This window comes from Seriola lalandi, unplaced genomic scaffold (genome assembly GCF_002814215.2).
Source record: "Seriola lalandi dorsalis isolate HSWRI2012SDOR001 ecotype SW California unplaced genomic scaffold, Sedor1 jcf7180002054722, whole genome shotgun sequence".
Classification (NCBI taxonomy): Eukaryota; Metazoa; Chordata; class Actinopteri; order Carangiformes; family Carangidae; genus Seriola; species Seriola lalandi.
This window is the reverse complement of record NW_019525275.1, coordinates 804,731-817,952: the sequence shown is the minus strand read 5'-3', so window position 1 is coordinate 817,952 and position 13,222 is coordinate 804,731. Positions and strand designations below refer to the sequence as shown.

At 42.7% G+C, this 13,222-nt stretch overlaps 1 protein-coding gene across 1 annotated transcript in view; it reads right to left on the bottom strand.

The window, feature by feature from the left end:
* Positions 1-1,095: 1,095 nt before the first annotated feature.
* Positions 1,096-13,222, bottom strand: part of il17rd (interleukin 17 receptor D) — a 27,392-nt gene continuing 15,265 nt past the window's right edge. The window contains exons 3-16 of the mRNA XM_023424243.2: positions 12,481-12,603; positions 9,994-10,112; positions 9,655-9,775; positions 8,880-8,924; positions 8,040-8,191; positions 7,349-7,414; positions 7,153-7,207; positions 6,821-6,931; positions 6,166-6,350; positions 5,937-6,052; positions 5,276-5,530; positions 4,334-4,921; positions 3,583-3,866; positions 1,096-3,438 (exon numbers count right to left, since the gene is read on the bottom strand). Of these exons, the coding sequence (XP_023280011.1) occupies positions 3,314-3,438; positions 3,583-3,866; positions 4,334-4,921; positions 5,276-5,530; positions 5,937-6,052; positions 6,166-6,350; positions 6,821-6,931; positions 7,153-7,207; positions 7,349-7,414; positions 8,040-8,191; positions 8,880-8,924; positions 9,655-9,775; positions 9,994-10,112; positions 12,481-12,603 (2,345 nt within the window). The 3' untranslated portion in view covers positions 1,096-3,313. The remainder of the gene's footprint in view (positions 3,439-3,582; positions 3,867-4,333; positions 4,922-5,275; positions 5,531-5,936; positions 6,053-6,165; positions 6,351-6,820; positions 6,932-7,152; positions 7,208-7,348; positions 7,415-8,039; positions 8,192-8,879; positions 8,925-9,654; positions 9,776-9,993; positions 10,113-12,480; positions 12,604-13,222) is intronic.

Sequence of the window (13,222 nt, the reverse complement as noted above, 5' to 3'; positions counted from 1 at the left end):
TCTTGCTCCTATGTAGGACGGGAGGGGGGATTTAACATTTCTGTGCCCAGGGGCCCATTGTCTCATGATCTAGTCACGTTATAACACTGAATAGAATAGAAGAATTTTACCAATGAAATTATCGTTTATCAAGTAGTGCTGAAGAGGTCAGTTGATAGTTGCTCAACAGAAAGTGGGTAAAAATAAAATCAATAACAATAAAACAAATAATACATTTAATCATTCTTCAAGCAAAACATATCTTTGTTTAAGTTTATATATTTTGGCTTTTCAAATTTTAGTGCTGATACCACACCTGAGCTTTGGAACCAATAAACAAAATAATACTTCTTTTGGTAGAAAATATAGAAATATAATTATGATTTCATACAACAACAAAAAAACAGCAGCCATTTAAGAACTTTACCTAAAATAAATAAAGAATGTCTAAAATATAAAACTTATCTGATGGCAGTTTTCAGTGATTGACAGGTTTTGATGTCAGTACAACAAAGATATTTCTGTCTGCACCGAAACAGTAGAGGTTCAGCACTTATAGCAAACTAAAGTTAAAAATAATTAGCAGATCAATTGAAAATGAAAATATTCGATATTTGCAGCCATAGTAAAGTGCCATACAGTGAGAGGACTTGTGCTTTTATTTTGAAGGCAGGCTGGTTCTGGGCTGGCTGACTTAGTGCCAGGCTGTTTGTGAGTTTTAGAGGCTGCTGTTGTTTTAAGTGTTGACGCCTCACAGCTCACACACTAAAGAGCTGTCTGCTGGTTTTTAAGTCAGTGAAGACTGTGTGTGTGTGTGTGTGTGTGTTATGGTAAGATACTTAAACTCGCCTGTCAGCTTGAAGCAAATGAGAGAAAATTACCAGTCATGATGCAATATAAATACTTAGCTACTGTGCTGAGTATTTATCCCTCTGGCTACCTGATAAACTGCTTTTTACAGCTTGATTAGCTGCTGTAAATTTTAAAATGCATTAGTTCACTTTTGCCTCCTGTTGTCTTTTCTTTTCAATTTCAGTATTTTTGTTTAGGTAATTGCACTAAAACTGTGCTTATTATGATAAATCATAAACTCTTACCAGTCATTGAAAAAAAAGATGAAAAGAGAAACATTTTATTAGATGGAATTATTTATTTCCTACATTAAGGTACTATAAAACAGTACATTTCTAAAAATAAATGTAGAAAAATAGGAAAATAACAGTCTAACTATACAAAAACTGAAACAAAACAGACATTTCCAAGAAAAAGTGAAATTATAAAAATAATATTTACAAAGTTGGAAATGCCGAATCTTCCCTTCCAATAAACTCAGACCTGCAGAGAAGTTGTCACTCTGCTTTCAGCAGCAACCACAACATTTGTGTCAGAAAATAAAAATACTTTATAAAACTTTAACCCATGGTCCGGTCCAGGGGAGGACAACGTGACTGCAGCTGCTGATCATGAAAGAATCAATAACTGAAAGTCGTAGTGTCCTTCAGATCAAGATCAATAACAAAAGACGCACAGACGCCCATTTCCACCAGGAGGAAAAGAAATGATCATATTCACAATTCAAAAATAATGAATCAGACACAATGATGAGATAAAAGCTAACCGTTTTTTGCTTTTTAAATCAAAATTATGACATACTATCTCAGAATTTTGACTGTAAATATTTTTATTTACTTTTTCATGCATTTATTTCTCGTCTTGGCAGGAATGGGCTTCCATTGTGGCGTTTATAAAGTGGTTTAGTTTTATAATGCCCTCATCCTTGCTGCTCCCTGCAACAATGTTCAAAATGATTACAAAGCATTAAGAAATATATAACTATAAATGCAACATTAATATTCAATTCTTATATATGTAACCATAAGCTTCACAAAGCAACCACAGTTTTCAATATATTATGGTGTAGAGGTGGCGCCACCAGCCAAATGAGTTTGAGTTATAGATTCTGAATTTGTGAATTAAAATGCAAAGAAAATAAAATTCATAAAACTAAATTTCAATCCAACATGTAATTCACACAACTCGTCCACCATGTTATATCACATTAGCAGGTTTTAGTACATTTTTGACAGTTTATCAAAGTTCTTTGACAGTTTAATGATTTGTGATTAGGTGGTCATCCTGTTACTACATTTCTATGTTGAAAACATTTTAAAATAAGGTACGTGTTAAAACATATCACAGAGGAAATACAGCGCTCATAAAAATGAAGATTTATAAAATGTTCTAGTACCAACTGTTTCAGGGGAATTCCACTTTCTAATGAAAAATGCTCCTCCTAAAACAAAAAGGCACATTAAATGAAAAAAACAGCATCGTTCACTAATGAATATGTGATTTTCCCCAAAGTATTAATGTTTACTTGCTTTTGGTCCAACATATTGAGAATAATACAAAAGACATCCTCATTATCAATGTCCTTAAGGTGTTGATACATTCAGCAGCTTCTGTTAAAAATCTTTGTGGATACCAGAAATTCACAAGCTGCTTTGATCCCATTGGATGTTGTTGCCATGGAAAATCTGAACATTTGTGGAGCTGTGTTTTCCTGTGTTTCTGTATCAAAAAGTGCCTGAACAAACAGTGTTTCCGCATCATGTTTTGGTACCAAACATCAACTCGTACACGAGTCAGCTATCAATCACTCAAGACGCAGTGCTGAGGCAGTCTTTGGTTTGAATGGGTCTGCTCCGCCAGCATCTGGAGACCCGGTCCTTCTTGTGTTCCAGCCCTCAGTGGTTACCAAGGTTAGCGTAGTTATCAATGTTCTAGAACTCAGTGATTACCATAGTTACTTGGATTATTGTTCTAGAATGTAGTGGTTACCATAGATACCAGGGAATAATGCTGTGCAACCCAGTGATTACCACAGTTACCAGGGGCCAGTGTTCTAGAAATGCATTGGTGACCATAGTTACCAAGGACTAGTGTTCTAAAACTCACTGGTTACCATAGCTACTAGGGACTGATTTTCTTGATGCAGCGATTACCATAGTTATCGTACCTATCAATGTTCTAGAAAGTAATGGTTACCATAGTTACCAAGGACTAGTGTTCTAGAACATAACAGTTACAACAGTCACCAGTGACTAGTGTTCTCTAAGTCAGTGGTTACCATAGTTACCACGGACCAGCATTCAAGAACTCGGTCATTTCCACAGGTGACTCACTCTAATGCCTTTTAATGATTCCAGTTTTATTTCCACGGTGATCAGATGATGGCACTGCTGAGAAAGGATTCAGGTCTACAACCAAAACATATTTGGCCCTGTGATGACATCACGGGGCTAGTCCTCTTTTGATTGGCTGGAGGTGTCTCCTACAATGAAGCTACAGGAGCGTGTCCGTCACTGTGCTCCAGGTGGTGGTGATGGTGCAGCTCAGCTTTACAGACTGTGGCAGTGCTGCAGCGGAGCGACGTGACAACAGGTGGCTCTTCATCACCTGAAAGACAAACGGCCAGGTGTGAAGGTCATTTATTCAACAGTCAACAAGTTAAAATGAAATTAGAACAACATAGAATAACAGCATACAATGATATTTCAGATGTAAAACAACATCAGGTGCGGTTCTAACAGCCAGCCTTACCCAGCCCCGAAGAAGATGATTCGCTGTCAGCCAGGGAGGAGGAGTCAGCCTGGTCATGTGACAGTCCCTCCATTAGGGGGATGGAAAGCTCCGAGGAAGGGACAGATGAATCATAGATGCCCGAATCACGAGGAGGTGGGACCTCTGGAGGGGAGGGACGGCCTTCTTCTGCCTGGGCGGGAGGAGGGCACATCCCATCCTGGAGGATGGAGGGAGCAGATGAGGAGGAGGAGGAGGAGGAAGAAGGTTCTTCAGGTAAAAGTTCAGATATTCCAGAAGTGGACCTGATGGAGAAGAACAACAGCAGCCGTCAGACTGACGAGTGATCTCATATTACCTGCTGTGTAGTCCAAACCATGGACTCAAAACTCACCATCACCAACACTGATGGTCACACCAAACAAAAGCACCAATATATAACAGTCAGGTTATATGTCAGGTTTCATGACGAGTTGATACAAACTCAATCAGCATCAACAGCAGCTGCAAACAGTCGTTCAAAATTCTCTTTTTCATACTGGAATCTCGCTATGAAATAAAAGCTTTATGGTCATCTGGAAGAGGAATGATACAGTGACCAGTAACTACACTACTATAATATAATACTTTACTAACAGGCAGGTGAGTTTAGCATCAAGATGAACATCCTTTAGAGACTGAAATGTGACCCGGGTGGTAAAAAAAATACACTCAGCTTTAATGCTCACAGTAAAACGATAGAAAGCTAGAGTGGTACTACAGCTTTCTTTACCTTGACGTGTGTCCCAGCATCGACAGAGAACAGTGTGGCAGGCCTGGACTGGGACAGACACCAGGACTGGGACAGACACCAGGACTGGGACAGGGACCAGGACTGGGACTGGGACTGTGGCTGTGGCCGTGCCCAAGATTGAGGCTGGGATTGGAGCCGGGGCCCAGCAGGAGCATGTTCCTCTTTGGGACTCCATTCCCGCCCTCCAGCGACGGCGTCCTCACCACCACCTCATTCAGCACCAAGCCGGAGTCAAACCTCTGCTCGGGCTGAGTGGAGGAGGAGACGCAGGGAGGCTTTGGAGGAGTGCTGGGAGCCGGTACAGCCGGGAGAGGAGAATGTTTGGAAGAGGAGCCGGAGGAGGCGGAGGAACCTGCTGCAGGAGGCAGCTGCTTGTCGAACCAGTCGGGGTTCTGGCTGATGTGTTGGTGCATGTTGCAGATGGAAACGTAGAGCGAGCGTCCAGACTTACTCCTGAAGTAGTTCCTCCTGGAGACGTTGAGAGGCTGCTGCTCACGGTCAGCTAAACTGGACTGAGTGGAGTGGAGCCGACTGAACAGCTGAGGCAGCTGGTCCATCAACTTGAACCTAAACACAGGACAAAACGACCCACTCTGTTACTCTTTGGTAATAAGTGACTGTTTATTACCAAAAGCTTTGGTTTTTACCAAAGAGAGACAAAACTTTAGATAAAAAAAGATTTAGTGAAAGGTTTGTTAGCTTCATTTCTCCGTAAATGCAAACAAAAACAAACAAAAACGCACAACTTCTGCATATTTTTGTGTAAAATCCCAAGACTTAAACACTTCACCTCCTGCCTATAGTCAATGCAAAATGTCTCAGCCTGTTATTTTCCTGCTTTATGGACTGTCAGACACGGTCACATGGACAGTGTAGGGCGGCTGTTGCGCCTGTTGTTCTGTCCCGTAGTGCTGCAGTTACCTTGGAGCCAGACTCAACATGGTGGGGATGTCGTTCTCTGTTGAATAGTCGAAGTAAACCGTCATGAAGCGGTTCAGCTCCTGAGCCCCGCCCCCCTCGCTCTGCTTAACCAGCCGCAGCTTTTCAGCGATCATGGCCACGGCCACTATGAACAGGTCACTGCCGGATCCACCGATCGGAGAGCTGCTGCTGCTGCTGTTACCACGGCGACTGACTGGTGTCTTTCCTCTGCGACTCTTCTTCTCCACATAGTAGCTGTAAAAAGAGAACCGAGCTGTTTAGAATAGAAACAATACAATATCGAGGAGTGAGAGAGAGGAAAGATAAGGAAAGTATGAAGTAGGGACAAAAGGGAGGAAGGAAGAAAAGAAGAAATGGAAGGATGGATGGAGGGAAAAGGGAAAGAAGAAAAATTTTAAACAAATAGGATGGAGGGATGAAGAGAAGGTGAGACGTAAACTTACAAAACACATCATTACTCCCGAGTGTCTCACTTCTCATTGACTGAAATTTAAATACAACTTTGGGGATGTTCACTACACAGCAGTCAATGTCAGAGCTTTAGCAGCATCTAGTGGCCACCGGAGGAACTGCAGCTCAAGGACTTGTGAAACATCAACAGTAGTTTGGACAGAGGCAGAGTAGACAGTAGATAGAGTACCGTAGGCCTCTGGAACAGACGGTGATGATGAAGTTGGCTTCGTCCAGCTGTCTGCTTAGCCACGACATCTGACCCTCTTTGCACGTCTCCAGATGTTCCCACAGATCCAACACAACCTGAGCAGAAGTGAAAAGGCATTTGACAAACGTACCCAACCTTCAGACTAGCGACTTTGATTTAAAGGACGTTTTATTTTTCCTCTTCGTCGCCCAGGTATGATCTGTCTCACCTCGCAGTTGCAGAAGTCCTGCAGGAAGTAGGCAAAGCTCTGGATGACGCTGGTGTGTTTGGGACAGTCTCTGTTGGAGTAACAGATGAAGACTTTGGGACGAGGCCACGGGCGCTCCGTGTTCAACGCTGCACTGTGATTGGAGGACTCGCTGCTCTCCTCATCCAGCTGGCTGTAGATGTTTTCTAACAGGAGAGAAGACAAATGGAAAAGATATATTAGATATATTAAATTAAGCACTAACTTTGGGAAGTGAAGAATTCTTTTCATTATCGATTAATCTGCACAGTATTTTCTTGATCAATCGTTTGGTCTATCAGATGTCAGAAAATGGTGAAGTTTTGAAGTTGCATCTTGTGGCATCTTGTAATTCCTTGTTTAAAACCCAAAGACACTGAACAAACAAACATTTGGTACTTTTACTTGAAAACAGCCTAAAATGACTTTTTGATTATCCAAATTGATGCTGATGAATTTACTGTTTGACAACTAATCGATTAATCGTTGCAACTCCACATTAAACAGAGGATGCTTGAACCCTGCAGGGTGTTTCCAAGGCTAAAGGCCCCATGGGATTGTAATGTTCGTAAAACACCAAGTGTGCAGGAGACAGTGAACTAAAAGAAGAAATATCGCCAACTTTAAGTGCTCTCACCTTGCTGCTTCTTACGACACATGACGGTGAAGAGAGTGGCGAAGGCCGACATGATGACCAGAGGCACTGTGATGGCCATGGCGCGGATAGGACCCGCCCAGGGGGAGTGGACTGAAGGATGAAGCATACACACCCAGCATGAGACAACAGAATCAGATTATTGAAAGACCTTATGGGATAACGGTAAATGATGAAACATAGAGTAACAGCAGTGCAACAGAGTCAGTGAACTAACTTATGTGGATTACTGTGCTATTCCTATAGTGTGTGTGTGTGTGTGTGTGTGTGTGTGTGTGTGTGTGTGTGTGTGTGTGTGTGTGTGTGTGTCTCACCCTGGCTGACGTGGTACTGCGTCTGCCTCCTGGTCGTGTTACAGTCGTCTCTCAGCTGACACAGAAGAGAAGAAAAAATAAATAAATCATTACATCAAATGGAGAGAAAATGATTCACAGCATGAACAGATATGAAAGTCAAGTGATGAAACTGTGCTGTGTAAATGAAGCTCGGTCCCGTGCTGCGTTCATGTACCTCTACGGTGTAGGTCCCTGGAGTGACGTCCTGGAGGATACATGTAGTTCTGGGCTGGTTCACGTCCTGCACACAGTAAACGCATCATTAAAACATTCTAGGTCAGGAAGCATCGTATCTTATCGTTTAGCTAAGACATGAATTCTCACAAATTACAAATCAGAGCAACCGACTGTCACAATGTTCTTTTTCAGAGCCGGAGTGAAGTTCACCTCCGGTCTCCTCCTTTAATCACGGGGGTTGGTCGGACACTGAATCATAGATTGATGGACAGGCCGCGGGTGAACGAGAGGCAATCTTTGTACGTTTGAGTAACAGCATCTTAAAACCCCCTTTCTGACAGCACAATCTGGTTCAGATGGCAGAGAGCCACTGTCCACATTTCCATGATTCATCACATTGAGACAACAAAGACGCACAAAAGACAGAGAGGGGGGAGGCAGTGGGATGCAACCTTTCACCTTCACCTCCTGGTGTGGACATTCAGGACAGGCTGAAACACGTGGTCGGACCACACTTAGTGCGACCTTTAGTTTGTTTAAAGCAAGACCTCATGCCAAAAGAAAACGAGCTAAGGCCAAAGCCTCAAAGACTTGATAAGTGAAACACTTTGGTCACAAGAAGACGTCTAATAATATGTAGCAGTGGTTTTTTTTGCACGTCATGTAAAAAAACATAAATTTGGTCTTACTGGTTTGCAGCGCTGCAGCCTGAACGGTCCGTCCTGCCGCAGTTTGTAGTACAGGTAGTAGAAGTGGAAGCCGAAGGAGGCCGGAGCCTGGTCGAACGCCACGTGGAGGTTTGAGCCCAGCTGGGACACGTTCAAGGTCTTTGGCTTCCAGACTGCACAGACAGACACAGACAAAACTTAACCTCCACTCTCATGGACATGTAGTGCTTCTACTTAGTTAGTGGTACAAAAGTGACCTTCAAATCAAAATTTTAATATTCACCTCAATAGCAGAGATTCAGATTTATTTCTAAGTATATTTGATCATAGTTTATTTAGAAACCTCCTTGTTTTCTGGTCTGCTTCGGGTTTAACCTGCAGTTTATTCACCTGTTTTCTTTTCAGCCTCATCACCATCAGTTCAACAAATGAGTCGTGTCATACTCACCACTCTGCTGATCTCAGTTTTTCTTTTTAACACTAACAGTGTCTTTTGATCCGAGTTAATCTACTGTCAAACTCAACACTTCCTTCAAAAACGTGACAAACATCATCCGTCTTTCCTGCTAGGCTTTTAATGTGAAACATCTGCACCAGCCTCTTTTGTTCTGGCAGGTGTGGAAACAAAGGATATACAACTTTATGACTCAAGTAAAAGCTTCTTCACGGCACTGATTGGATTAAAACCTTATGTAATCGCTTTGTCCTCAGACAGAAACTGTGTCAACTATTTAAGGCTTAAAATTAGTTTGTGGAAATGTATCATTTACATTTAACTGCTCTGAGACGAAGACGATCAAACCCTGGACTAACTCTGTTTACATGTGGCTCTGGTTATGACGACAACACTAAGGAACTTACATGGTTTGCAAACCAGGTTGTCTGATCCCAGGAGGACTTCACACGCTGTAACACACACACAGAAATGATTAGACGGTTTTGTCTCTTCAGTTCAATGATCAGACACATTTTAAAAAAGGGACAGTCTTGACCTCTTTCCTGTCTTCCTCAGAAAGGTCCAGGTTTTGTTTTAGCCTAGCTTAGCACAAAGTGGAAAAGTTCAACCTTCCGACAACTCAAAAACTGTCCACATGTTCTACCTCGTGAGGTCGTCTCCAGTCGAGAGTTAGCAGGGTTGTGTTGACAGCAGATTAAAGACAGACCTCACACCTGGCAGTTTGAGGACTGTGAGGAAGTCTGAGATGCTGTGTGCAGTCACAGCGGCTCAGTAATCCTTACTTCTGCAGAGCTAGGCTAACAGTTTCCTCATGCTACCAGTATTAGCGCCCAGCTAAGCTAAGCTAAGCTAAGCTAAGCTAAACAATTTAACATCAATTATCAGTGTGTACTTTTGTTTGAGTGAATTAAGTATCTGAATTTGATTTGATGTTTTCATCTGACAAAAATTTTATTTCCCCCAAATATAAAAATTTTCCTTTTAATTAATAATCATTTGTAGATGTCTGACGAGGTAAGAAAACAAAACAAATAGCGGCAGAAATGTTCAGGGAAAGTCTTAAAGATGTTCGTCAGGTAGCAAGAAGGAATGTTCTATTGGAGACAATTAATCACTTAATAAATCAATCAACTGATTAACTAATCCATCGTGTGCGGATGAGGGCGGTACTGGACTCACAGTTGGTCCGGAGGAAGGACGGAGGGAAGAAACTCTCGTTCATCAGAGTCGGGAAAGGAACAACACGAACCATGTAGTCGGTGTCAAAGGTCAAACCGCTGAACGGCTGACTGCTCAGCTTCTGTGTGAGGGAATCAATAATAAATCAATAGTAACTAACACAAATAGTCCGAACACAAGATTAACGTGGAGAGGTGAACAGGTGACATCAGGCGAAGTCTTTCAGGTGAATACTTAAGGTTTACACTGTAAACTCATAGTCTTAGGAAGAAGAATAATCACCTGCGGCCTCAGTTGAATGTGATTGGTTAATTTGAGTCACAGTTTTTTTGGTCCTACCGTGTTCCTGTAGGAGAAGTTGAGCTGCCTCGGGTCCTTGAGGATGAGGTGTTGACACTGTTTCCCCTCTGGATTCTTGTCCTCCAGATAAACTCTGAAGCCTTTAATGTGTTCGATCCCTGCAGAGACACAGCGGGAAGTTCAGCCTCACCCTCCGTCCAATCATCCGCAAGCATCCTTCTCTCCTCATTTCCTTTCCTTCTCTCCTCCATCTGTCTTCGTTACTAAATCTCTTCTTTTTTTCTTTTCTCCTCCTCCTGCTTCTGTGTCCTTCTCTTCACTCCCTTGTTTCCTTTCCTTCGTTCTTCTCCTTATTCTCTTCCCTCTGGTCCCTTTCAACCTACCATTGTTTCCTTCCCTCCCATCCTCTTACCTCCTTGTCTCCTTCTGTCCTCTCCTTTCTTCTCCCTGTTCTCTCCATTCTCTCCTCACCAGATTTCTTTCTCCTCCTCTCTAACATTTCCTTTCCTCCTCTCATATTTTTCTTTCCCTTCGCTTATTGCTTACTTGTTACCCATTTTCTTTTCCTTTCCTTACTTCCTTTTTTCATTTCCTCTCCTTGTTTCCTTTTCTGTCCAGTCCTCCTCATTTTCTTACCTACTTTGCTCCTCTTTCCTATTTTCCTCCTCACCTCTCCTTTTTTATTTCCCTTCCTCCCCCTCGCTTCATTTTTAATTTCATCTCCCCTGCTCTCCTTGTTTACTCTTCTCTCTATTTGTCCTCCTCTTGTTTTCTTCTTTTCTCTCCTCCCCTCATCTCTTCTCCTTATTTCCTTTGTCCCTCCTACCCCCCCACGTGTTGCTACCTTACATCTCCTTCTGTTCACTATTTGTTTCCTTTCTTCTCCTCCACTCCTTGTTTCCTTTCCTCTTCCCTCCCCCCTTTTGCCCCACAGACCCCACCTTGTTTCCTCCCCCTCCTCCTCCTCCTCCTCCCCCTCTCTGCCCTTTAAAACAGGTCTGTCTTGTAATTACACCTTTACATCCACAGGACATGTTTTTCCTATTAGGAGTGAAGGGAGGGAGGGAGGGAGAGAGAGAGAGAGGGAGAGAGAGAGAGGTAGCAGAACAGGTTTTTGTGTCTTGAGGCAGATTCCTCTCTCTCTCTCTCTGCCTTTCTCTCTCTCTCTCTCTCTCTCTCTCTCGCTCTCTCTCTCTCCTGCAGAGTCGAGGACAGACGAGGATGTTTTTGCATGTTAACAACAGCTGCAGTGTGACAGCAGGTGTGTGCTCCTTGGCTTCAGTGCAAGTTCTACATGTTTCAACCTTGATTTAAAGTATTCGTTATAAGCTTCACTGGAGGCTCTTGAGATGTCGGGAGTAAAATATCTGAAGCACAAAACACTGAGGTTACAAACTCTCTCTCTCTCTCTCCGCCTCCCTATAATCACATTTGAGTCAAATTCATCTGCCAAAAAAGAGACAAAACACACAATAAACAAAGTTCAAGATGAATTTGACTGATAGCATCATTATATCTTTTTCCAAATCTACTATAGATATCGCAATAATATCGTTATGATGAACCTGATACGGTGACGGCCCTGTTAGGATCACCGCACTAACACTGGGTGTTTTCTCCCTCTGCTCTTAAAACAGCCTCAGTTCTTCGTGGCATCGATTCCACAAGATGTTGGAAACTTTCCTCTGAGGCTCTGCTCCATGTTGACATGATTGCATCACATCATTTTTGTAGATTTGTCAGCTGCACATTCATGCTGCCAATCTCCTGTTCTACCACATCCCAAAGGTGATTCAGATCTGGAGACTGGGGAGGCCGCTGAAGTTCACTGAACTCGAGGTCATGTTCATAAAACCAGTTTGGAGACGACTTTTGCTTCGTGACATGGAGCAATATCTTGCTGGGAGTGGCCATTAGAGGATGGTAAACCGGAGCTATAATTTGTTTTGCTTAAAATCTTATAATCTTTTTAAACTTTCAGCTACGAAGCTGAGCAGGAGACGAGGTCGTTAGTTTGACAGATAGATGTTCATGTGTGACGTGGAAGATTTCTGTCTCTCTGTGAGAAAACAACGGGCGGCATTGTCACAGAGAGGGAGAGAGAGAGAGAGAGAGAGAGAGAGAGAGAGAGAGAGGGAGAGAGAGAGAGAGAGAGAGGTTCACCTTACACAGAGCACACGCACCAACACACATTCCTTTACGGTCAAGTCGTGGTATTATTGTGCGAGATGTGATCCTCTCTCTCTCTCTCTCTCTCTCTGGGGCTGATCAAAGGGACACACACACACACACACACACACACACACACACACACACACACACACACACACACACACACTCTCTCTGACACAGAGCTGGGTAATCTTACAGATTTGAGCACTTTGAAGGTTTTACTCTCCTGTTCCTCCCAACTTCTCTAAATCTCTCTGAAGAGCCAGAGAAAAAGAAAGAGAGAGAGACAGACGGACACACAGTCGGACAGGTAAACAGACAGGTAAACAGACAGGTAAACAGACAGACAGTTACCTAGTGGACTTGCAGACCAGTGGACGACCACGGCGGCCTGGTCCTCACAGGCCAGGTGGCTGAAGGAGACATTGGTGACTTCATGGATCACATGTTTCCCCAGTGGGTAGTTTAATGAACAGTCTGCAGGGGCGAGAGACATGGACAGAGACAGACAGAGAGAGAGAGAGAGATCAACAACCTGCACTTATGACAAATTATTGATTATCATTATTATATATTTCAACATATTATTGCACTACATCATTTTGGTGATACTGGAGTTTTAGGACTTTTGGTTTTTAAAAACAAGACACGTGATGACGTCATAAAGGTTTTAACAGGCAGATGAATTGATAATGAAAATAATCATCAATGCAGCCCTAAAACTAATCAGACTTTAAACTGTTATTTATAGTGGTTACACTTTTGACCAAACAACTACAGGAGTCAAGAACAGAGCTGACTTCTTAGCAAAAAATTCAGATTTAATTTTAAAGTGATAAGGTCGGTGATGTTTCATTGTTTTCTAGTTGTTTTCTAGTCGTCAACAAATTGTTACGTGACGACAGAAAGTCACATGATGCTTAGAAACAGTTTGACTTTGAAGAAACAGGTGACTGTCAGCAGGAGCAGGCTGTACACCGCTCTTCCTATTTTTATGACCCAGACCTTCACTCATTCATCACCACGTGTACTCACCTCCTCCTGTTCCCAACATTTCTCTTGTGTTGTTGAGGAGGAGGAGGAGGAGGAGGGAGGG